The sequence below is a fragment of the Pituophis catenifer genome, unplaced genomic scaffold (assembly GCF_029215685.1).
Source record: "Pituophis catenifer annectens isolate HBS135680 unplaced genomic scaffold, rPitCat1.0.hap2 SCAF_2, whole genome shotgun sequence".
In the NCBI taxonomy this organism is placed as follows: Eukaryota; Metazoa; Chordata; class Lepidosauria; order Squamata; family Colubridae; genus Pituophis; species Pituophis catenifer.
In genome coordinates this window covers 61,889,100-61,914,957 of record NW_027256882.1, presented here as the reverse complement: position 1 = coordinate 61,914,957, position 25,858 = coordinate 61,889,100, and the positions used below count along the sequence as shown (strand labels likewise).

General features: G+C 41.0%; 1 protein-coding gene across 1 annotated transcript in view; it reads right to left on the bottom strand.

Annotated features, from left to right (window-relative positions):
• The window catches only part of ITPR1 (inositol 1,4,5-trisphosphate receptor type 1), a 282,837-nt gene that overhangs the window by 237,002 nt on the left and 19,977 nt on the right, over positions 1-25,858 (bottom strand). The window contains exon 2 of the mRNA XM_070933575.1: positions 3,378-3,485. Within this exon, the coding sequence (XP_070789676.1) occupies positions 3,378-3,469 (92 nt within the window). The 5' untranslated portion in view covers positions 3,470-3,485. The remainder of the gene's footprint in view (positions 1-3,377; positions 3,486-25,858) is intronic.

Here is a 25,858-nt window from a genome sequence, read left to right as displayed (position 1 = left end):
AGCCAAGGCTTTCTGTTATTTGTGTTCATCATCTGTTCATAATACAAAGTCCACACACAGCCAATGGCTGAGTTCAAATATCACACTAAGCCACAATGTGGTTTGCTTAATTTTGACATAGTCTAATGAAGCACAGTTATTATATAGTACATAAACTATTTTTTGATTCAATATAAAAACTAGATCATTCTGTCTTACTCAGTAATTAAAACATAGCTTTTCATAATTTGAGGTGTAAGTTCACCAAACAATTTTAATTCAAAATTCATACACTCCACCAAACTCCTAAGAGTAGGCGTTTAAAATTCTGTATTTAGTAGATAGTCCTTGACCTACAACAGCTCATTTAGTGACAGTTACAAGTTACAAAGGCACTGAAAAAAGTGACTTATGACTACTTTTCACACTTACGACGGTTGCAGCATCCCCACAGTCACATGATCAAAATTCAGACCCTTGGCAACTGACTCATATTTATGACAGTCGCAAAGTCCTGGAATCAGGTGATCTCCTTTTGTGACTTTCTGACAAGTAAAGTCAATGGGGAAGCCAAATTCACTTAACAACCGTATTACTGAATTAACAGCTGCCCTGATTCACTTAACAACTTTGGCAAGAAAGATGGTAAAATGGAGCAAAACTGACTTAATAAATGTTTCACTTAGCAAAAGAGAGATTTGGGGATCAATTGAAGTTGTAAATCAAAGATTATCTATTTACAGTAGTGGCCAAAATTGTGGAAACCTTTTGAGAAAAGTGTATTTTCTAAAACTAGCTAATAACACAACTTTTTTTTTTGGAGTAGTACCATAAAATTATATATCAATGGAAAGATAATTTAATCAAGAATGTAATGCAATAACTTTTATGAAGGATTTGCTATTAGAATAGCAGTTACAGTATAAAGAAGAAAAGTGAAACATGTAGAAAAAACGAGATATGTAAAAATGATCACGTCAGTTAATAGTTATTTGGGTAACCTTTAGCATGAATTACAGCCTTACAATGTCTTCCCATGGAGTGAACCAAATCTTTTAGTTCTGCAGCTGTTATAATGTGAAACCAAGATTGAATGATTGCTTCTATAAGCTGGGTTTTATTGCTGGGTCGTTTCTGACCAGTGATGGGTTCCTCCTGGTTCCGCCTAGTTCCGCTGAGCCGGTAGCGGTGACAATATGATGTCACCAAACTGGTTCTCTTTGTTCGAGAGCTGGGCCCTCCCCCCCCGCGCTCCCCCCTGCGTTATTCTTACCTTTTATTTGGCCCCACCCCCAATCTATTGCTGCCTCCCGAGTCCCAGCTGATTGGCTAGAAGGAAAAAAACTGTTTAAACTCTTGCTGCGGGGCTTCAAAGGGCTGCCCTACAGCTGATCAGTGTTAAAAGGCAGTGTGGTGGTAGACCGGTGCGTCCAAAAACAAATGAGTAGACCGGTGCCTGCAAAAATAAATGGGTAGACCGGTGCGTCCAAAAACAAATGGGTAGACCGGTACAGCTCTGCAAGCAGTTAAAATCCTGGTAGACCAGTACCTCTGCTAAATCCTAAAGAATTGTCACATGACCATCAAGCCCACAAAATAAGCCACATCCACAGAACCGTTAGTAAAAAAATTTAGAACCCACCCCTGCTTCTGACTAACAAGTTTCCTTAGTCGGTTCCATAGATTTTCAATTGGGTTAAGGTCTGGGCTATTCCCAGGCCATTCCAGTAGTGGAATAGGATTATCTTGAAACTCCAAAAAAAAGTGGTGTTATTAGCCATCAAACCTCAAAAATACACTTTTCCCAAAAGGTTTCCACAATTTTGTCCACTACTGTAATATAAATGAATGGCATAGAGTTTGGGTACTCTAGAACCGCCCACCTCCCATAATATCTGCCCAGATAATTTGATCTTGGAAAGTTGGCATGGGCTGAGTTCCTTCAATTAATCAATGCCATCTATTGGGACCTGTAATAGCACCTGCCCACTCCCACAGATCCATCCTGCTGGTGTTTTGCAGAGCCTTAAAGAGATGGATCTTCACTCAGGCTTTTGGCGAGGGTGACTAAAGATCCCATATTGGAAATGTTGGGTTTGCTTGTTGCTCGGATTTTGCCATCTTTCGTTCTCTGATTTCTATCACTATATTATTTTATTGTCCTGAGTGCTTTCATCTATAAACTGCCCACAATCAGGTGGGAATCGGATGATGTAAAATAAATAAAGCAATAAATAAATGCCTCCCACTTACTCAGTTCCAAGTTTACTGAAAAAGTTTGCTAATAATTGCTATCAAGTCTACAAAATAACAGATTTGTCTCAAGTTCATAAAGTGTCAAGAAAAAAAAACACTATGCACCATCTTCATTATTTCATTGCTAACAAGAACCCCTTCTAAACATCTTTCATTCCCAATTCTTCACCCAGACTATAAATCTAAGTGGTTCCCTTCTTTGATATCCCTTTTAAGAATGTCCTCAGAGCATCAAAAATGAAGGAAAGTAATGCTTCGTTCTAAAAAGATGTATTTTATGTTCATGTTTTTTTAAAAAAAAAATAAAAAAAAATTTACAGAAAAAAAAATGAAGGAAAGTAGAGGCAGGAATTTTTTTTAAAGAAAAATATTTAGATTTGGCTGAAATGTATTCACTCACCTGGGAAACTTCTTAACCCAGGATTTATGGCTGTAGGGGGAAAAAAGAGATACCCAGTACTGTTAAACACTGGATGATGGCGTACACCAGTGGTTCTCAACCTTTTCTTCATCACGGACCCACTTTAAATACCTTTTATGGCCACGGACCATGGCCATGGACCAGTGGTGAAATTCTCCACGGGTTGCCACCAATTTGCTGCCCACGCATGCGCGGTGCACACCAAAAGCATCATGTGCGCACATGCATTGTGTGCATCAAACGTGTGCTGCACATACACGCATGCGCAATGCGCACCAAACATGTGCTTTGCACAGAAAAAGGAGCGCTTTGAAGGTAAGTAGAACAGAGGGGGGGAAACAATTGTACCGTGTGATTTAGATTCGCTAGAAAGCAGGATTTCCTGCTTTCTAGTGAATATAAACCGTGTGGCACAGCTGATCATTGGAAATACCGGTTTGGACCAACCGGTAGCTTTTTTTTAATACCGGTTCACTGAACCAGTAAATTTTATCGCCCGAACCGGTGCAAACCGGTAGGATTTCACCACTGCCATGGACACCTAAGACTTCACCCAAAATTTATAATCGTAACATTTCTTCAAGTCTTCATGGCCCTCCCAGGAGTCCGTGGACCAAGGTTGAGAACCACTGGCATACACTATTAGATGATTAGTCCTGTATTTCTCAAATGACAGTCAAGAAATATATGCTATGCAGCAAAAGAAAATAGCGGCTCTTACCCCAAAGTGCTGATAAATCCATTTGTTGAACCTTCTGCGTACAAAGAACAAATGTCTCCAATGTGCAAAAAACTTGACATCTTGTCACACATCTGGGGCTTGCTGGCTCTAGGAGGAGGGAAAAAGAATTTATTAATATTAGCCAGTTCAACAACGGTATTTGTCACGGTGGCTGAAGTTCAAGGAAAGTTTGTCACCAGTGTAAATTCACATGAGTTACACACAACCATAGAGGAACGTACAGGGAATCCTAGACTTACAACCATTCACTTAGTGCTATAATGTCAATGAAAAAAAAAGTGACTTATGACTGTTTTTCACAGTTACGACCAATTCAGCATCCCCATGGATAGATGATCAAAGTTTGGAAGCTTGGCAAGTGGCTCATATTTATGACGCAGTGCGTCAAGGTCATATGACCACCTTTTGCGAACTTTTGACAAGCAAAGTCAGTGGTGGGGGAAGCCAGATGCACTTTACAACCATATTACTAACTTAACTACTGTGGCACGAAAGGTCGCGAAATGGGGTAAAACCCAGTTAACGACTGTCTTGTTTAGCAACCAGAAATTTTGGGCTCAATTGTGATCGTAAGCTGAAGACTAGGGACTGCAAAGGAAACACTTAGGTCCGGGGTGGGCAACTGTGGCCCTTTTACAACTTGTGGACTTCAACTCCCAGAATTCCTGAGATTGCTTAGCACATTGTAAGCCGCCCTGAGTCTCCGGAGAAGGGTGGCATATAAATCAAATTAAAAAAAAAAAAAAAGATAGCCAAGCCCACCCCTGACTTAGCTGAATCTAAGCAATGCCATTCCAAAAGTTGCTATTATTTGTCACTAGTTTCAACAAGCCTTAAGACCAGTGGTGAAATGCAGCTGGTTCTATACGGATCGGGCAAACCATTAGCACCAGCAGCAGGAGGCTCCACCCACCCGCCCGGACGTCATCACATCCGGATGCTCCGCGGTTCTGCACATGCGCAAAGGTGTCTCGCGCATGTTCCCATTTGCGAACCGGTAATGAAGGCAAGTGGATTTCACTCCTGTTTAAGTCACAAATAATTGTTAACATTAATTTTAATAGAAGTATAGAAAATGTAATAAAAATTGTCCCACTACAAGTTAGTGTAGATACTCCTTGACTTACGACCACAGTTGAGTTCAAAATTTCTGTTGCCCAATGAGACAATTGTTAAGTGAGTTTTATTCCAATTTATGACCTTTCTTGTCACGACTGTTAAGTAGATCACTACAGTTGTTAAGTTAGTAACATGGTCGTTAAGTAAATCTAGTTTCTCCATTGACTTTGCTTGCCAGAAGGTCGCAAAAGTGGTCACATGACCTCAAGGCACTGCGTCATAAAGGCATCATAAATATGAGCCAGTTGCCAAGCTTCCAAATTTTGATCATGCAGCCATGGGTCACAAAGGGTGATCACATGATCCTGGGACACTGCAGTCGTCATAAATATGAGTCAGTTGCCAAGTGTCTGAATTGTGATCACATGACCCTGGAGATACTGCAATGGTCATAAGTGTGAAAAATGGTCATAAGTCAGTTTTTTCAGTGCCATTGTAACTTCAGTCACTAATGAACTGTTGTAAATTGAGGACTACCTGTATTACATTTGGAACAATATTTTCACATTTTAAGAGAAAATCAATGTTCTCGAGATTTTTGAAACCACGGAAAAGGATTATTTCTAGTTTTTCTTTCCAAAACAATTAAAATTGGGACTATTTTGAAATGTTTCAATTACTTATCCTCTTATCAAATGTAAATGCATTTCATTGATTTAATGTGTAAGTTATAACAAAATGTATTTATTAGTTATACTATAGAAAAACACAAATTATTTTGTTTTTACTTTTCATAGGACAAAAACAAAGATACACATACAGTAAGATAGAAAACGTTACCAATTGCTACACTTTATTCTAGCCTTTCATATTTTTGTTAATTTCAAGCAATATCAGATAACATTACACATAGTCATGACTGTCATTGAGGCCAGAATTATGGTCCTAAATCGTTGTGGTCATACGTCAAGCTATCACATGACTTTTTTACATTTTTTTGCAGCGATCAATGATCCAATACAGGAAGTGAGACAACACGAATCCAGGAAATGAGAAAGCCAGTTTGGTCTAATGATTAAGACACCAGGCTAGAAACCAGGAGACTGTGAGTTCTGGCCTCACTTTAATCTTCAAAGCCAGATGGATGATTAACAGATTAACAGTAACAGAGTTGGAAGGGACCTTGGAGGTCATCTAGTCCAACCCCCTGCTCACGCAGGAGACCTATACTAGGGATTCGAACCACCGAACTGCCGACCTTTCTGATCGACAAGCTCAGCGTCTTAGCCACTGAGCCACCTAGCCAGGCTTTACTCTGGATGACTCTGCCTTAGCCCAACTCACCTCACCTCAGGTTTGTTATTGTGGAGAAAATAAGAGGAGGAAGGTGTGCTGGATATATTCTGCACCTTGAGTAAAAGTAATAAAGGTGGATACAAATAAATAAAATGAAATGGAGCACTTAAGGAATTGTTAGGGTCAAAGAGGTTGCAGGCTTGGCATCTGAGCTTCCTCACTTTGGGTAGCAACATGGGGGAGAACATCTGAAAGATGTGTTTAGAAGTCCAGAGAACTTTATTTATAACCCCGCTGAGGAAAAAATTGCCAGCCTTTTTTTTTTCTTTTATATTTGTACAAGGCAGGCACCAAGTCAAAGGAAGGCATGATACTTTGGCAATTATCTTTCTCCCAAGCAAACCAATATTGCAAGTGGTCTAATGAGAGATATCACCATAAATATAGGCAAAACCTAAAGTCTTCTAAAATATTATTATTATACTTTAAAATAACTGGATTTTCTTAAAGAAAATTGAAGAAACTGCAGCTTTTTTTTTTAACTAAGAGGATTTATGATTGTATGGGGATACTTAGATACTTTAGATAAATTGGTATGCTAATTATTATCTTATTATGGAATGGTCAAACTCCAAGGCACTCTCTTTTAAAGCTTGGATTTTTTATGAAAATGGCAGTTTTAATTTTCCTGAATTCCAGTTATATTATTTGGTTATACTTGTTTTTATTTTTATTGCACTGAAATGAAGATGACAATAGAGTGTAGCACCTATGAAATCCCAGCAAATGTTTTGTTCTAAGGATAATAGAAAATCTGTTGTATTTCTAGCACTGAATTTATTTTACATATCTTTTTACATATCTTTTGGAAATTAAAATCTGATCCCCACTCTCATGAGAATTTCACTTCCTGGAATAATTAACTAAAAATGGCAAGTGTTTTTGTTTTGTTTTGTTCTTTCAAAAGTGTAATTGTCTCATGATTAATGATATTTTTAAAACCTTTGAAATTAAAAAACCAATAACTATAACTCACCTAAAATAGTTGAATGGTAATACCTTCATTTAAAGCACCTATTATGCTCTGCATGGATCAGAGCTATTGTCGCTGCAGTAATCTACATCAATACAAATCTATTAGAGAAACGTTTTAGAAAGCTACACCAACAAAGTCAGTTTGACTGAAAAATTTAAAAATACTAAATAAATATGGATAATATAAAAGGAATCTGGAACAGATTGTTCGTGTTTCCTAAAATACAAATTAGATGGCATCAGGTTTTAATGTACAGGTAGCCCTCGACTTATGACCATAATTGGGAGCAGAACTTTCATTGCTAAGTGAGGTGGTCATTAAATGAGTCACGCCCAATTTTACAAACTTTTTTTTACCACAGTCATTAGCAAATCTGGCTTCTGCCATTGATACTGCTTATTGGAAGCTGGATGGAAAGATCATAAATAGCAGTCATGTGACCCCAGGACCTTGCAAATGTTATAAATACATTCTGATTGCAAAGTACCTAAATTTTGATCATGTGACCGCAGATCCCAGAGCTACCCTATAGTACAGTGATGGTTAATCTTTTTGGTGCCGAGTGCCCAAAGCATGTGCATGTGTGCCCGGATCTCCAAAATGCAAGGCAAACACCCCATGCATGCACCCCTCCCCCACACATGTGTGAGCATTCCCCACGTATGCACCCCAGGCCTTACCTACACAAGTGCCACAGCCCCCCATTTTGTCTTCCAGGTTTGTGCAGGAGGCTTTCCAAGCCCAAAAAAGGGTGCGGAGGGGCGTCACACAGCGCCCCGTGCCTCGTTTTGGCTTCCAGGCCCAAAATAGGGTGCGGGGACACGCACACAACTCCCCAAAATGCAATGCAAGTGCCTCCTGTGCATGCGACCTGCCCCCCTGCTCATGCGCGGTAGAGATCCAAAGACCAGCTGGCCAGCAGGAGGCATGCACGCATGCGCAGTGGAGATGGGCTGATGTGACAGCTGATGTGCCAGGTGACATGGCTCCACATGCCACTTTGGGCATACGTGCCATAGGTTCACCATCACAGTTATAGTAAGATGGGCGGCCAATAAATTTTATAAATAAATAAACTGTCATATAAGTGTGAGGATTGGTCCTAAGTCACTTTTTTCAGCATAGTAGTAACTTTCAATGGCCACTAAACAAATGATCTTAAGTTAAGGAGTACTTGTACAATCAAATATGTTTTGTGTGATCCTAAAATGAGGCTTACTGATCAAAAATTATCTTTTGGATCTATTGGGGTTGTTAACATGTTTTAAAAATTATTGACATTCTTTTATAGTGCATGTAATATATTTGAATGTATCTTAGCATACATTCTTTAATCATGTCCCTTGGTAGCTTCTCAATGGTTGAATATTCTCACAAGGAATTATGTTCTCAGGAGGCATTTAAGATTTAATGGAATTAATGTAGGACGATAATATTTCAGAAATATGGAATATGTCAATTTATTATGAATTTTGGATTTACTGTGCTTGGACTGTTGCCAAAAAGGTCATCAAATGTTCTGGGAAAGACTTATGTGCCACCACCAAAGGTTGTTTGATGAAATGTGTCATGTCTCAACGTTTGAGACTGTATTGAGATTATATCTCAAGACCTAAAATGGACACCTAACATCAAAAACGTCATCAAAAAAGCACAACAAAGAATGTTTTTTCTGTGCCAACTCAGGAAGCTCAAATTGCCCAGGGAACTGCTGATACAGTTTGACAGAGGAATTATTGAGTCTGTCATCTGCATCTCTATAACTGTCTGGTTTGGTTCTGCAACCCAACAAGACAGACACAGACTTCAGAGGATAACTGGAATTGCAGAAAAAACAATTACTACCAACCTGCCTTCCATTGAGGACCTGTATACTGCACAAGTCAAAAAGAGGGCTGGGAAAATATTTACAGATCCCCTTGCATCCTGGACATAAATTGTTTCAACTCCTATCCTAAAAACAACGCTATAGAGCACTGCACACTAAGATAATATAAATAAATATTTCCCTCAACACTGTCAAACTATTCACATTAGGCTGCATTACTATTGCTATTGGTCTTCTCATCGTTCCTATCACCCATCTCCTCCCGCTTATGACTGCATGACTGTAACTTTGCTGCTTGTATCCTTGTGATTTATATTGATATTGTTTCGTAGTATGATTTGATTACTTATTGTACTGTATGACTGTCACTGGGTGTTGTGCCTTGTGATTCTTGATGAGTGTATCTTGTCTTTTTAAGAAAGACTGAGAACATATACACCAAAGACAAATTCCTTGTGTGTCCAATCACACTTGGCCAATAAAGAATTCTATTTTATTCTATTCTTTAATTGTTACAAGGACAGTTTTTTCCCAAATGCCATCACTCTGCTTAACAACTAATTCCCACAACACTGTCAAATGATTTACTAAGACTGTATTACTATACTTATTACTATAAGTGGGAAGAGATATCTTTCAATTATATTGTTTTTATTTGTTTCCTAGTATGATTTGATAGCTTATTAGTACCCTTGACTATCACTAAGTGTTGTATCTTTTTATTTTTCATGAATGTATTTTATTCTCCTTATGTACACTGAGAGCGTATATACCTAAGACAAATTCCTTGTGTGTCCACTCACACTTGGCCAATAAATTGAATTGAATTTTGTATTATATTGAATTTTGTATTGTATTGAATTTTGTATATTCTATTCTATATAAACAGGGTTTTTACATACAGACAATTATTGTTGCATTTGATTTAGCCTTTTTCTTTTTTTGATCTTTGGTTTATGTAAACAGAACTGGAAGGATAATCTGGATCCCAATGTGTCACAGAGCAGAGTTTGCAAGATCAGGCAGAGACAAGCCTGGTTGGACTGTCCTTTGGGCTTTACAAATAGACAACCTGACTAGGCAGAGAGGAGAAAATGCAAGTTAACACCTTAGCTGCACAGTAATTGTTTTTAAAATACTGTGACAAAAAAAGTAATTTCTACTGAATCATTTTTAACAGAACATGTGCATAACTACGGCTTACTGAACAAATTTCTCATCACATTTTTATATAGGTATATACTTAGATCAGGATTCTGGCTACAGAATTGTATTATGTCAAATCTGTTCCAATAAGTGTTGCTACTGAATTTAGGATTCCAACTGAGAAGTCTTAAGTAGTACAGTCCTAGAAATTGTTTTAATTATCAAACTGTGTACCATATCAACAATATTAAAAGAAGGGAGAAATGCTTATATAAGGGAAATAAATTCTTTTTAAGCATTCATGCTTTCATTGTCCACACCCAAGGGGGATATTAAGCCATTTCTTCTTCTAACTTCAATTCTCCAAGTAAAAGTAATTTTCTAACCTTTTATTATTAAGAAGAGTCAACCAGCTCAAGGGGATTTTCCCCCTGTATTACATTTCAAAATCACAGCATTTAAGGTTTTCAATTTAGTTCATTAAATTAATAACTACAGATTCCTAAATTTGTGATATCAAGTTAGTAAGAAAGCTCTGTCTTTTAAGATGTCAGTGGTTCGCAGCGTGACAAAATTAGATAACCTCTATCTAATTTGTGGTGTTGTAACCTGCATTTTTATATCTGTTGCAATAATCAAACAAGCCATTGTTTCTAAAAAAAAATTATAATAAGGCATGGTATGTTCTAATTATTAAGTATTTCAATATTTGTAATTTTGAAGGAGTGGGGTGATATATTATTGTCAAAACCATTTTTTAAAATTTACACTATATAAGTAACTTTATCCAGGGTAGTTTTTTTTTAAAAAAAGGATTTATTGATGTATCCTTCCTTCCTTCTTCCCTCCCTCCCTCCCTCCCTCTTTTCTTTTCATGCCTTGAACTGCCCATACAACTATGTTCTATGCCAGCTGTAATTTTCAAATATTCTTCAAGGGTAGCCCTATGTAGAGTACATTGCAGTAGTCTAAATGAGGCATGACCAGGACAAGACTGATTGAGAATAGAGCCTCATGATCCAGGAAAAGGCACAACTGGTGAATAACATGAAGTTGCCCCGTTTTGGGCCTGGAAAGCTTCCTGCACCAACCTGCACCACCCCCGGGCATGCGCTGCGCCCCACTGCACATGCACACATGCATCTCCACATGCGCCCCATCCCCCACGCATGCAGGACAGTGACATGAAGACCAGCTGGCTGGCGGGAGGCACGCTCGCATGCGCGGTGGAGCTGGGCTGGGGCGACGGCTGGTGTGCCCGCAGAGAGGGCTCTGCATGCCACCTGTGGCACATGTGCCATAGGTTCGCCATCATGGGTATAGGGTCCTGCTTGAGCAGGAGGCTGGACTAGAAGACCTCCAAGTTCCTGTCCTGTCCTGTCCTGTCCTGTCCTGTCCTGTCCTGTCCTGTCCTGTCCTCTTCTCTTCTCTTCTCTTCTCTTCTCTTCTCTCCTCTCCTCTCCTCTCCTCTCCTCTCCTCTCCTCTCCTCTCCTATTCTATTCTATTCTAATAAAGGAGGATAAAAATATTTTTATGTATGGTTTCTTTATATACAGTATAGTTCCTAGACCACTTAGAGTACTTGTGAAAGTTTGTATGCTTTCAGTATCAGCAAAAAGTCCATAGAAGAAGTCTGGTTGTGGTCTAACAAATTCTGTTAAAAGACAAGCTTTTATGAATGAGAACAGCAGAACAAGTTAGTCAAACTGTGTTAACGTAGCATCAATGAATGGAGGCTATGGTAGCAGCAAATTTGGATACAATTATTACAGTATAGACTTAACTTTCAATCTTTTTTACTTTGTTCTTAAAAACTGTGTAAGAATGTCAACTTTACAGTCACAAAGAAAATAATCAAATGAATGGACCCTGGAACCTTGCGATATTAACCTCAAAAGGAAAGAAATACTTTTGGCAACTTTTATCGGCAAATCAACATTCAACATTGGTCTTTATAAAGCTCTGCTTAGTCATTTTCATCCTTTGAGGCTGCAAAATGTGAAAATGGATTTGAGGAACAAATCGGCAGTTTTTCAAGAATGTGGGCAAGGCTCCTCCACTCCCACCCCTCAACTAGAATTGAAATCAGTCATGCAGGCATGAAAACTATTTCTGCCTATTTGGATTCAAAGTTTCAGCAGCAAGAAGATTTGCACTTCCTCAAAAATACAGCCTTCAAACTATAAACTTCATTTCACTGAATACTAACTCATTTACATTAAAGGCAGAAGAAAAGCTTAATAAACCTGAATGGTGGATCAAGGAATAATAGCAGTTTAAAAAAATTTTTATCATACATTCCAAAACTGAAATTTAATTGTTATCCACTTTAATTCCTACTGTATTCAGACACTTGAAACTAGAGAAACCCAATCATGGGCTACTAGATTAGTAGCCCAAAATGCAATGCATGCATGGGCCCTGTGCATGCGTTGCATGCGTGCACAGCCCCTGCATGCGCCACGCCCTGCATAGCCACCCACATGCACCCACCACCATGCATGCGTGCGCAGCCCCCTGCATGCGTGCGCACTCCCCACACGTACCCCACCCACCCCCACGCATGTGTGCGGGCCCTGCATGCACCCCACCCCCACATGTGCACATGGCCCCCAGCATGTGACCCCCCACACATGCACAGCAGAGACCTGAAGACCAGCTGGCAGGTGCGAGGTGCGTGCACATGCGCAGCAGAGCTGAACTGGGGCAACGGCTCACGTGCCATCAGAGAGGGTGCTGCGTGCCACCTCTGGCACGCATGCCTTAGGTTTGCCATCACGGCTCTATGGGTATATCAGACGGAACTTGTGAAAACATTTCATTTTATCAACATGTATCAAAGGCTGATTTTGGCAGCTTCTCTTGCTATACAGCTAATCCTTTTTATAGTTTCCCCCCAAATGCTAATTAGGATAGCCACATTGACAGCAAAGGCTAAACCGCTAATGATTGAACTATATGGATGCATAACAATGATTTACAATATGTGTAAAGCCAGCGATTGATCATCCAAAGAACACAAAACAGCAAATGTGTTTTAATGCAGGCATGGAATAAACTCATTGCACTCAGAGTTTGGCTGGACTGGCTCCAGGCAGCTCATTGTCTAACCAAATCAAAACTTAGAACTTCTGGATATCCGGGACGCAAAGTTCCAATGGACTTGAAGAAGATGTTCAACAAGGTAGGTGCACCTTGTCCTTCTCTCAGTTCTTTCATACCCACCTGCTGCCCCTTCCCCAGATTGTACTGGCATTCTCTTCCACCTTGATTTGCTCTTTGACACCAAGGCTCTTCAATCTCTGGGTAGCATGACTGATGGCCCAAGCCCACATGCTTCTTTTCCCTGATCATTCCAGCATCAGTATTTCATCTCCAATTTGCTACTGTTGCTACGTTTGAATTCAAGCTAGCCTAACCCAACAGTCCGCAAATATCCATTTCTTCTTCAATCATCTCAATGCTTTCCCTCCCTTTACCATTCTTTTGGTAGCACTGTGAACTGCATGCCATCGTGGTTTGGCCTTTTTCCCCACTGTCTCCTATATTTTAATATTTTGTTCCAGGATATATACATGTTCTGGTTCTACCTCCAATATGCATATTCCAGAGTCATATTTTTTAATGTACACATCGCCCTAGTCTGGTATTCCATGCATGAAACTGTCATTACAAATTGTTTTGCATAATTCTCAAGTCTATAAACTACAAATAAATCATTTTTTTTTCTCAGCCCCTCTTGGCAGACCAGACTACGCAACCAATTTCTCAAGAAGCTACTTTTATGGAGATTGGTCACAGCAACAGAATCTTATTGTTCTGTACCTCCTATTGTTTCTTATAGTTTAATGAATTAGAGAAGCCTCTACCTGAGCCACTTCCAAATATTATTTCGCTGTGTTTTAAGAAATGCTTTAGTCTCTTTCACTTAACCAATGGATCCTGCATAAATCTTGTCAAGGTCATTTTCCTTATTCCCGACTCATATATACCCAAAATTGAAGATCAACATGAAATTAAACATGGCTTCTAGGTTAGCTACAATCAAAAGATTTTAATCATCATACATAAAGAAAAGGAACCCAGAAGAAGCCAGGGCCTTATATCTAGTCATCCTTATGATGTAAATGACATCCTTGTCAGGGGTGAGTTCTATTTACCTTTACTACCAGTTCGCATTGCGCCCGCTCTTCTGCGCATGCGCAGATCACCTATGATGATGTCCGGGTCAGTGGGTGGAGCCTCCCGCCAGTTTTACTACCGGTTCTTGTGAACCGGTCCGAACCGGGGGCAACCCACCACTGATCCTTATGCTAACTAACTATATTAAATTGCTTGGCTTATTCTACATAACAATTTATAAAATCTGCATTCAAATAATGTAAAAATATATATTCAAAGAAACAGCAAGGTGTAAGCCAGGGGTGAAATGCTACCAGTTCAGCTGAACCGGTAGTGGCAGCAGTGCAAGATTCCGCCCACCCGCCCAGACATTGTTACTTCCTGGTTTTAACCAGGAAGTAACCTGTTTTTGACCCTTTGCACATGCGCAGAAGACTTTGCACATGTGCAGAGGGTCCAAGTGTGCATGTTTGTGCATGTGATGTGTGCATGTGCACATGATGCATGGGTGCGCACGTGATGCACGTGTAGAGCGTGCACTTCCGAACCAGTAGGGAAGGTAAGTAGATTTCACCCCTGGTGTAAGCTCAGAATCTGAGGTTCTACTCATCCTTCAGTTCATTAGGCAATTTTGGAATAGTAATTTTCAACTTTCCTCACAGGATTGCGATTGTAAAAAAAAAAAAAAAACCAGCAGAAATGAGTGTCATATATGCTGCCTTGAGATTCTGAAGAAAAAGGCAGATATAAATATCACAGCAAGATGAATTATAAAAAAATATCAGCCACCCCGTTACAGAAAGAAATCCTTGTGCAGTTTTATTTTAAGATAATTTTCTTCTTCTCTTCCCAATAAAGAGAGTGCGCAAAGTCACATTTAGTCATTTCCGTTAAAGGCAATAAAGTATTTCTTGGAATATTAGAAGCAGTTGGTTCATAGGAAAAATAAACATTAGAGATCCACTTCAGAAATAGTATGAATTTGCAATCTGATCTACTAAATTAATGCATTGTTTATCATAGCACATCATCTATCCATCAATTCGTGGGAAGCCACATTTTATAATAAAAATAGAGATTACATCATATTACGCAATTAAAAATAGCAATATACTAAAAGACCACACAAAGGTGATATAATTAAATGTCTATTGCACTTAAAGATAAAAGATACTTAGCATATAGAATTTATTATTTCTGCCCATATATACAAAAAAATCCAAAAGATTCACTAATATTCTGTTAAATATTATGCTTCAATTCTCATTACACTCATATAAATAAATTGGTTTTATTATGTTATCCTATGAACATTGCAAGCTTATACAGCTAACATTTGGTTTGATTATTTTTTTTACTATTTTAAACCATAATTATTAGGAAACTACATTGAACTTAGCATCAAAAAGCTTGTAATATCAAAAATAAGCCTGTTCAGACATGCAAACCTAATCTCAAAAAGATAGCTAGATGAGAATGCACAAACACCACACTCTGTACAGTCATAAACTCTATCTATCAAAACTCTATCTATTCTTAGAATCTCCATATATTTGCAAAAATAAGCCAACTACACATACAGAAGTTACAGAAACATTTTACATGGAGTAGGATTCTTGGGAGGTATTCAAACACTGAAGCATATATTATAGAAATCATGATGATGATTATTTTGAAACAGAAGCATTGACAACCGACTATTTTTGTTAGCATAATTAAAAGACAACTAGATCACTATGGACCTCAAACTAATTGACGATCTCATCCAGCACCCTTAGAAAGATCTTAAACAGGGTTTCTGGAGCACTGAGTCCTAAAGAACTCCACAAGTGAGAGTCCTTGGGTTCAACTCTCCCTGCCCGCTTGTTGCAATTGCAACTGGAGTCACCCACAGAGAACTGAGGAGAATCACTGCAATCCAGTGCTATCCACCCCATACCCTGTTGATGGTTCAGAAGGATACCACTATCAATTGCTTTAAATGTTCAGAGGGATCAAGGAGAACTAGAACAGCCACACCACTCCCATCCCAGAGGTCAATGACAATTAGCACTGTCTCATTACTATATTCAGATCTGAAATCTGATTGAAATTGGTCAGAAGCCCAACCACCTTCTCAACAACCTCCCCTAAAAAGTAAAGTTGGAGACTTCCTTATCTAAGGCTGTCTTTCTAAAATTTGTCGTGGGATGTTTTCATCGCTATCCATCTACACAAGGATATGCCAGCCAAATCCAGTACATTTTCAAGAGAGAAATGGGTGTTCTAATTTTGCAAAGTGTATAATATTCATTTTGCCCAATATTTTCCACTCACAATGGGGAAATAAAGGCAGAGGGGTATTATTTCTGGTCTAGTCAGTTTGAGGGTGGAGATACTGAGGATCATAAGAAGAGTGTTGGCATATCACAGGCTTCGTTGATCAACATCATAATTCTTGTTCTTCTGTACATTAGTCAAATGCTTTTAGAAGAGACAAAGAATAAAAGTAGACTTAATTTGTGTACTTTCGCCATCTGACATTCAAAGATGGACTGCCTATGAATACTGAAATTTGATTTAATTGATTTATAAAATAAAGTATACATTCATCTGGGGAACTATGGCCATGCTGCCTCTTCAAATTCTGGGATTTGAAGTACAAAAGTCACAAAGGAGCCATAGTTCTCCACCCCTGACCTAAATTGTTAGAATATATTCAAACTAGGACCACCAAAGAGGTTCCTTTTGTCCATCATTAAGGACAGAAGAGAAATATAATTTTGTCAGAAACTTGTTCCTATATCTACATTTTAAAACTTGTTAAGGATAACATCAGAGACTGAAGATTTTAGCAGGCACGGGGGTTGACTAAATGAGTTATTATACAACATTGGAAGGATTGTAGGAGGAGAGCTGTGTTACTCTATGTTGACAAAAAAATCAGAACAGGTCTGTTAGAACCTTTTCTAACACATTTTATTTAAAGGCAGAAACTTTCATGAACTGCAGCTCACTATTAGATATAATGAATAGGTAGACTGATGATAAGATTTAAATTGGGGGAAGGTAGAAAGAAAAATGGGGAAAAGGATAGGAAAATGGTTTTGCAGATACAGGTTACATATAAGGACAGATTACAAATAGCACCTTATTCATTAGCATCTGTAATTTGGATAACTTAGAACTGCGTCGCTTGCGGTCTGACTTAGGTATTGCATACAAAATTATACGTAGTAATGTTTTACCTGTAAATGACTTCTTCTGTTTTAATCGCAATAATACAGGCACGAACAACCGCTTTAAACTCAATGTAAATCATTCTAAACTTGACTGTAAAAAATATGATTTCTGTAATAGAGTTGTCAAAGTCTGGAATGCCCTACCTGATTCAGTTGCCTCAGCTACAAATTTTCACAGTTTCAGTCACAAATTGACTTCCGTGGACCTCACTCCATACTTAAGTGGTCGGTAGACGGGGCGTGCATAAGTGCACTAACGTGCCTATCGTCCCCATCACTGTATTTTTATTCTCTTATTCTTGTTCTCATTTTTGTTTGACAAATTCCAATAAATAAATAAAAATAAATAATGATTTAAATATTTTCTTAATATTTGAAGTAGCCTTACAATTAAGCAATTATTGATGATTGATTAAATGAAATGATTGAGTAAATTACCCCAAATGTTTACTTATTTTTAAATGTATATGCCGCCTATCTCTCTGTCAAGGAACTCTTATTATTTAATTATTTGACAAAGCGTCAACAAAGATGATTTAGCAATATGGCTAACTTTTTCTGGAGTTGTTTTGTTTTTAACGTAATTTTTAGGCCTATGTCTCTGTTTTTTTAATTGTTTATCAATTTTGGATAATTAACAATTCTGTTAATCTTTCAGTGCTGTTGCATGATTCAAATTTTTCCTTTTCTGAGTTAGTTTAGTATAATAAAACACACAAACAAAAAAAGTGTTTGGAAATACAGCAATACACATCCAACTTTAGGTAAAAACTAACTATATAGGTAAAGTATAGTAAAGTAAATCAAGGTCACCCAAAATATCAATTCCTTACCTGTAGAGTCCAGCAGCATACAGGCAGTCCCTGGGTTAAGACAAATTCCATTCCTAATTGTCTTTAACTCAAATTTGTTTTTATGACAGAACTTTTGCTTATAAACAGATTGCCTATTTATTACTAAAAATGCTGGACACAATTGTGCTTCCTCAAGCTCATGAAGACTGAAGCCACACCATTTTCTCAGGAATTGCTAAAATCACACAGCTCCAGTGGTTCCTGAAAGCATCATGTGGCTTCAATTACTTGTCGGCTTGAAGAAGGAGAATGCTGTCCACCATTTTTAATAATAGGCCGTTCGTACGTAAGGGTTATCCTTTAATTAGATATTCTTAACCCAGGGACAGCCTGTATAAATAAATTATTTTTATTCAAGCAATGAGGACAGTTACTCATTACAACACAGTTCTAGGGTGGCTTGGTGAGCATCTCCTGCCATGCAGGAAAATATGTGATTATCAATAGAAGAGAATACCTATAGCACAGGATTGAAATGTGGATCCCTTGGCACTCTTTGAGCTTAATTGGTTTGCAGACATTTTATTATTTGACTAGAAGAATAGTGGGGTTTGATCTCTGTTTATATACAGTAGCTTCTCTTGTCAGTGTTGATCAGCGTGTAATGTTTTCCCTTGGAAGTTCCTTGATTAAGCTGTTCTTTATTGCTTGTTTGTCTGAGTTGGTAGTTCCTTAATTAGGTTATTGTTATGAAGATGTTAAGACTAAGGTAATATCTGCAAACAAACAACAGAGCTTAGAGAGCACCAAGGTCTCCACATGTGATACTGGCTCATCACAGTTATCTTGCAAATTTCTTATCAAATTCTGCTATGAAACATTCTTAAAGGAAGTGACAGGAATGTCAAAAACCATATTAGTAAAAAGATTATATCCCATCACAAGACATAGTACCAGTACTATCATTATTCCAATAAGACAAGGTACAGGAGGAGCTTTATATCTAAACTTATTTTTTTTGGTCATGGTTTGAGTGTATATTTGAGTGCACTTCCACATTACAGGGGCTGCACCAGTTGCCACATGATTTCTGACTCTAATTTAAGGAGTTCCTTTCTTCCTATAAAACCCTTCATGACAGAATGAAAGAATGAACAAATAAATGGATGAATGAATTCGATCAAGTTTTTTTTAAAAAAAAATACATTCTTATAGCGAGTTTTGATTATGTGTACATTATTTAAAATTAATGATGGAATTAAAAGGCCGATTAAAGGAAAAATGGTAATTTGTTGGCCAGGAAATACGAATTACCTATAAATGTCAGAATTGGGAGGAAGAAGATAAACAAAGTATCAAGAAAATTTTCAAGCAATACAATAAAAAAGTTGTAGCTATTTTTTGACATAATTTTTAAGGGTCCTTTTTTCTGTTTTTTGAAGGTATATTATTTTGTAAAAACCACTGCATTTATGTGTACTTTTCTTTCATTAATTTAATATAATAAAATTAAAAACAATTTTCTCCATGATAAGTGAGGGCATTCAGTAATTGCAGCTTTAACTACTGCTCACTGAAAATGGTAGAGCTCCTAATTTAATCATTGGTTTTCTTGTCTGTAATAGGTCACTATAAACCATGACCTCAAAGAGCAGTAATATCTATTCATTATCTACTAATAGTGATATAGTTCAGGATGTAAAAAGTAGACTAGAACTTTTCAGTGGGATCCTATGCACAATAGGATCCTGCTTTGTTGAGACCAAATGAGGATAGTAAATAAGATTCTATGTCATGTTGTAATTCAGGGAATTATGATCTGGAATGTCATTAACTCATTAAAGCAATACTTTCCAACATGACAGTCTCCCAACATTGATGGGACGCAATTTCCATTCCCTACAGTTATCTTGCCCATGCTGACAGAGGTTATGGGGACCGCAGTCTGATATCTCTGAAAGCTGCCATAAAGCTGAATTAAATATAGAAAGCACTTACCCATATTGCTGAAGAAAAATGAAAAAGAGCAGGTGGGTTAAATAGCAGTATGAAGGAGAAAAATACCAAACTGCTGAGGAAGCAATCCTGCCAAAAAGTTTTTAATAATATTAAAAAGAAAAGACATGCCAAGAAGTTTTTTTAAAAAAAACAAAGAACAGCACAATTTAGGCATTCATCTCCATATAAACCAGTACAATCAACTCTTGCCCTTCACTTATAACTAAAGACTAGCATTTTACTATACTTCCTTTTTCTCAAAGCAATTTTAATCTACATCTAACATAACATTACCGACATTTATTTTCAATTTATGAAACAAAATTAATTCTTGCTAAAATTTCTGATTGTTAAAAATCCTCTGACCTCCAACAGAGGAAAAATGCATCACACATGGGCTTAGTCAAAAGTATTTTCCAATCTACACTGCCCCCTTCACTTTGCCCAACAATATCCAATCCCCTTTGCCTCCCTCAAAGCACCTCATTTTAGATGCCGCCATGGACCTTCTTCAGTATTTTCTGGGAAAAAAACTGGAGAACTGCTACTTGCTCTTCCAAATTTCTCAAATTTATGCAGGTAGTAGGCAGTTTTTCTCAGCTGTATCTGCCCTCTCTTGTTAGAAGATAAAGATGTCCTTAACTGCAAGGGAAACTCTTCTCTTCTCCTTTACAATTGCTTGTACAAACATCCAAAGTCTGTACAGTAATAAAGTCTCACAGTGGCTGTGCAAGGCAGACGTTCAGCATCCCCTAAGCAGTGCAGCATGTGCCTTACGTAGAGAGTCATGGGTGGCCAAGAAACCTACTTTCAAAATAGGAAGGAAAAATCCCAGTGGGATACTTTTTTAAATGAAGTTCTAGTTTCTTGTTTTGGCCCACATAAGTCTAGCTTTTCCATACTACCCAAACACATATTAAGAAGAATGTAAGTCATAGAGCTGTAACTGAATTCGCTTTTAAACTTTTGAAGAAGTTCAAAGCCTTTATTGTCATTGTACATCATGTATACAACGAAATTGGTTTAGCCTCTACTGGTGCAGTCCATACAAGAATACAAGACAACATGAATTATATAAGAATAATCCTTATACAAGTAATTAAGGAAAAAAAAACCAGGGTGGATAAAAATCAATGATTTTTTTAAAAAAAATAAAAAAAATCAGATTTTTTTAATTTAAATCGGATTTTTTTTTTATTTTTATCGAATTTATTTTAATAAACTTTTGGGGTAAAAATCTATCATAAGATAGTTTTCTATTTACGATACATAAATAATTTAGTTTATTCAGCATGAAATGGAGCTTAGTTATGTAGCATGAGGCTGTATATTCTGCAACACTGGGACTATCGGTGAGTCAACAGTGGGTCAAAGGAGTAGCAGAGATGAAGTTGCTCTTTAAAACGGACGTTGCTTACCTGAACGTCCCTTCTCGACGCGCAGCTGGAGAATCCAAAGCTTCGGGTTGTTCAGCAGTTGATAGCCTACACTGAGTGTGTTCCTTTAAGAGATTTCTCTTCAGACACGCCCACTTGCTCAACAGAGTCCCAGTTTTGTTCACGAAGTAAGGAGCAGTAGAGCGTCAGGAAGGAATGTCCAGCAGCCAGCTGGGTGGGTTGGATTCTCCAGCTGCGCGTCGAGAAGGGACGTTCAGGTAAGCAACGTCCGTTCTCCAACGCGCAGCTTGGAGAATCCAAAGCTTCGGGATTTACCCAAGCAAGTTCAGACAGGGAGGGAACCCGGCTGCTGTACGTCGTCTGAAGAGTTGCATACAGCTTGGAGCACCCGGCGGCCGAAGGATGCCTCCGCCGAGGCAAAGGAATCCACCTTGTAGTGCCTGATGAAGGGGTTCAAGGATGACCAGGTAGCCGCCCTGCATATGTCGGAAATGGAGGCATTAGTGGCCCAGGCGGCCGTAGTGGCGGCGCTCCTGGTGGAGTGTGGAAGAATTCTCTGCGGAACCGGTTTGTTCCGAGCCGAATAAGCCCTAGAGATGCAGGATTTAATCCATCTCCCAATTGTCGTGGAAGAAACCTTCCGGCCCATGGAAGCGGGCAGAAAGGAAATGAAGAGCGATTCAGATTTCCGGAAATGCTCAGTCCGCTTAATATACCGGCGCAGAGCCCGTCAGACATCTAGCAGGTGCCAGTCCGCTTCCCGAGGATGTCGAGGATCGGGGCAGAAGTCCGGAAGGATCAATTCCTGGGCTCGATGGAATGTGGAATTTACTTTAGGCAGGAATGAGGGGTCTAGTCTTAGTACCACGCGATTTGCGTGGAAGACACAAAGGTCGCTTCTCACAGACAGTGCAGCTAGTTCGGATACACGGCGAGCCGAAGTAATCGCGACCAGAAACGCCACCTTAAGAGTCAGAAAGCGGAGGCTGATGGAGGCGAGAGGTTCAAATGGAGGGTGCATGAGGGCCTGAAGGACCAGAGTCAAATCCCAGGTCGGGTATCGATGTATAACAGGAGGGCGCAGGTTGGATGCCCCTCGCAGAAAGTCACGAATCGTCGGGTCCTGGGAGAGAGGAAGCTTTGCAGAAGTCGAAAGGACCGTACTAAGTGCAGCAACTTGGCGACGAAGAGTGTTAGGCGCAAGGTGCTTGTCCATGCCCCGCTGAAGGAATCCCAGCACTTCGGGGACAGAAGTAGACGTTGGATCCAGGTGGAATTTAGCACACCAGGAGCAGAAGGAGTTCCAGGTTGCGTTATAAATGCGGCATGTTGACGGCCGTCTTGACGCCTGAATCGTGGGGATCGCATTGCTAGGCACGTTGGCTCGCCTTAGCAAGATCCGTTCAAGCGCCAGGCGGTCAACTGCAACCACTGCGGGTCTGGGTGCAGAATGACCCCCTGGCTGAGAACGATCCTGTCCCCTGGAATCCTCCACGGCCGTGCCACCGACAGGTCCACCAGATCCGCAAACCAGGACCTCCGAGGCCAGTGGGGTGCGACCAGAACGACGTCTGCCCTGTCTGCTATTATCCTGCGGATCAGACGAGGAAGGAGCGGTAGAGGGGGAAAGGCATAGAGGAGACCCTTGGGCCAGGGAGAGGCGAGGGCGTCGACTCCCTCCGCCTGAGGGCACTGGTACCGGGTGAAGAACCTGGGGAGGTGAGTGTTGTCGCGGCTGGCAAATAGATCGATTAGAGGCGTGCCGAATCTGCGGACGATCTCGGCGAACAGATCTGGGTGAAGTCGCCACTCGGCGTGGTCCAAGTGTTGCCTGCTGAGCCAGTCCGCTGTGATGTTCGTGGTCCCGGCGATGTGCTCCGCCACAAGGGACAGGGCGTGCGTCTCCGCCCAGATCAGCAGTAGGGTCGTTTCCTCCATCAATGGACCCGAGCGAGTCCCCCCCTGGCGGTTCACGCGCGCCTTTGCTGTTACATTGTCCGTGCGTATCAGGACATGGTGCCCCGACACAATCTGCTGGAACCGTTGGAGGGAGAGGCGGATCGCACGGAGTTCCAACCAATTGATCCCGTTGAGGCTCTCCTCTGCTGACCACGTTCCCTGGGCAATGTGGGATAAAAGATGACCTCCCCATCCCGTCAGGCTGGCGTCCGTTGTCACTACCAGGCGCTGTAGATTCTGGAAGTAGCTGCCCTGACGTAGGCTCTGGGAGGACCACCAGAGGAGAGACCTTGCGACCTCTGGCGGGAGGGAAACTTGTGTGGGAGAGTTGCTCCTCCTGGCTCTCTGAAAGGGGAGGAGGAACCATTGGAGCTGGCGTGAATGGAATCTCGCCCAAGGGACGACAGACAGGCAGGAAATCATTTTGCCGAGCAGGCGGGACAGGAGCAGCAAGGTCACCTTCCGAGAGGAGAGGACCTGTGATGTTAATGACTGGAGACTGGAACACCGGTCCGTTGACAGGAACACCTGACCCCTTACGGAATCTATTATTGTCCCTAGGTGAAGGATGCGAGTAGTGGGCTGCAGTTGGCTCTTCGGGATGTTGAGGGAGAAGCCATGATGACGAAGGCAGCGACACACCACTTCCAGGTCTCGGAATGCCCGGGCCGGAGAAGGGGAGAGCACTAGGATATCGTCCAAGTAGCAGTGGAGCCGGACCGGATGTTGACGTAGATGGGCCGCCACTGCTGCCAGGAGCTTTGTAAAGGTCCTTGGGGCGGAGGAGAGGCCGAAGGGCATTGCTCGGTATTGGTAATGCCTGTTGTTGTAGGCAAAGCGTAGGAAACGACGATGGGACAGTCGTATGGGTACGTGGAGGTAAGCTTCTTTCAAATCGATAGAGATCATCCAGTCCGATGGTCGAATGGAAGCCAGAATTGATCGGAGGGACTCCATTTTGAACTGATGATATACTATAAATTCGTTCAGCCTCTTGAGATCTAGGATGCCTCTGTGACCCCCGGATGATTTGGGGACCAGGAAGAAAATTGAATAGAAGCCGGTCCCGCGATGATGGTGGGGAACCGGTTCGATGGCTTGGATTTGAAGCAGGTGATGGATTTCTGCCTCCATTAGCTGGCGCTTGTCCAGGTTGGGAGAAATAGGGCATTGGACAAAGTGTGAGGGAGGTCTGGAGCGGAACTCCAGGGTAAGGCCAAGACGGATTGTCTGGAGCACCCAGGCGTCCGACGTCGAGATCTCCCACTGGGGAAGAAAATGAGTCAGACGGCCGCCAATGGGAAGATGGATGTAGTCACTTCCCTCTTCGAAAGGTACGGGATCCCGTACCTCGAAATGGCCGTTTGGGTGCTGAGGCCTTTCGACCACGGTCTCTGAAGGAGGATCTATCGAGGGAACGGTCGAATCCTTGAGAATAGGGCCTTGAGGCGAAGGACCCCGAAGGGCCGGAGTCGTTCCGAAAGGGCTGCCTGGTGAAGTAGGACGATGGTCTACGATCTGCCCTCTTATACGAGGATGGCATCACCTTCCGTTTATCCTTGTCCTCGACAAGGATGGGGTCTAAGGCCTCTCCAAAAAGACGGGAACCCTTATATGGAGTTGAGGCGAGGCGCCACCTAGACTTGGCATCAGCTCTCCAATTTTTAAGCCATAATAGACGGCGAGATGTGACGGACGACACCAGGGCGCGCGAAGCGAACTTCGCGGCATTGAGCGAAGCGTCCGCCGTATATTCAGTAGCCGCCACCAGTTTGTTGACGTCTTGGCGGAGGCGTGAATCCGCCGGGGGAAGGCGCTCGTGAAGTTGGCGGAGCCAGATTAAGCAGGCACGACTGAAGAAGGAAGCTGAGGTGGCTGCCCTAACCGCCCAGGCGGCCGCGTTGTGAGTACGTCGGAAGTTAAACTCAGCTTTTCGGTCCTCTGAGCGCAAACCGTCGGCGACGTCGTTGGAAATTACAGAGGAAGCCGTCAGATTGGCCACTGGCGCGTCTACAGTCGGTAACTGAAGGAGATCTTGGAGACTAGGCGCCGAACAATAAAGCTTTTTGTCTAGCCCCGAAGGAGCGGGCAAGGAGGAGGGCGTGGTCCAGGATCGTTGGACCACCTCAGAAAAAAGCTGTGGACATGGAATAAAGTCCGCTTGCGCCTTAGGCGCCGTAAACAAGGCCTCATGTTGTTGAGAGGTACCGGGTTGATCAACTTGAGAGACTGGGTCAGCCATATTTGTGGCCAACTTGGCCTTGCGCAGGAGCGATTTGAACAGCGAGGGCCGAAAGAGCCCAGAGAAGGCTGGCTTTTCGGGTGGCATATCTGCATCATCAGATAAGTCCATATCCGACGGGTCGCACTCTCCCTCCTCCGAAGAAGACTCCTCGCGGTGACCATGGTCCAGATAGAGCTCGGACCCATGCGTCATAGTCTGATACTGGGCAGGGACCTGTTGAGAGTCCCGGGCCAGAGGAGGAGGAGGAAAACGTGGCTGAGGCCAGGCTCCATATGGTGCAGCTTGTTGAGAAGATGCTGCCAGTGTCCTGGTAACCGTGTCAGAGATGATCTGCTGAATATCATACTGAGAAGGTGGA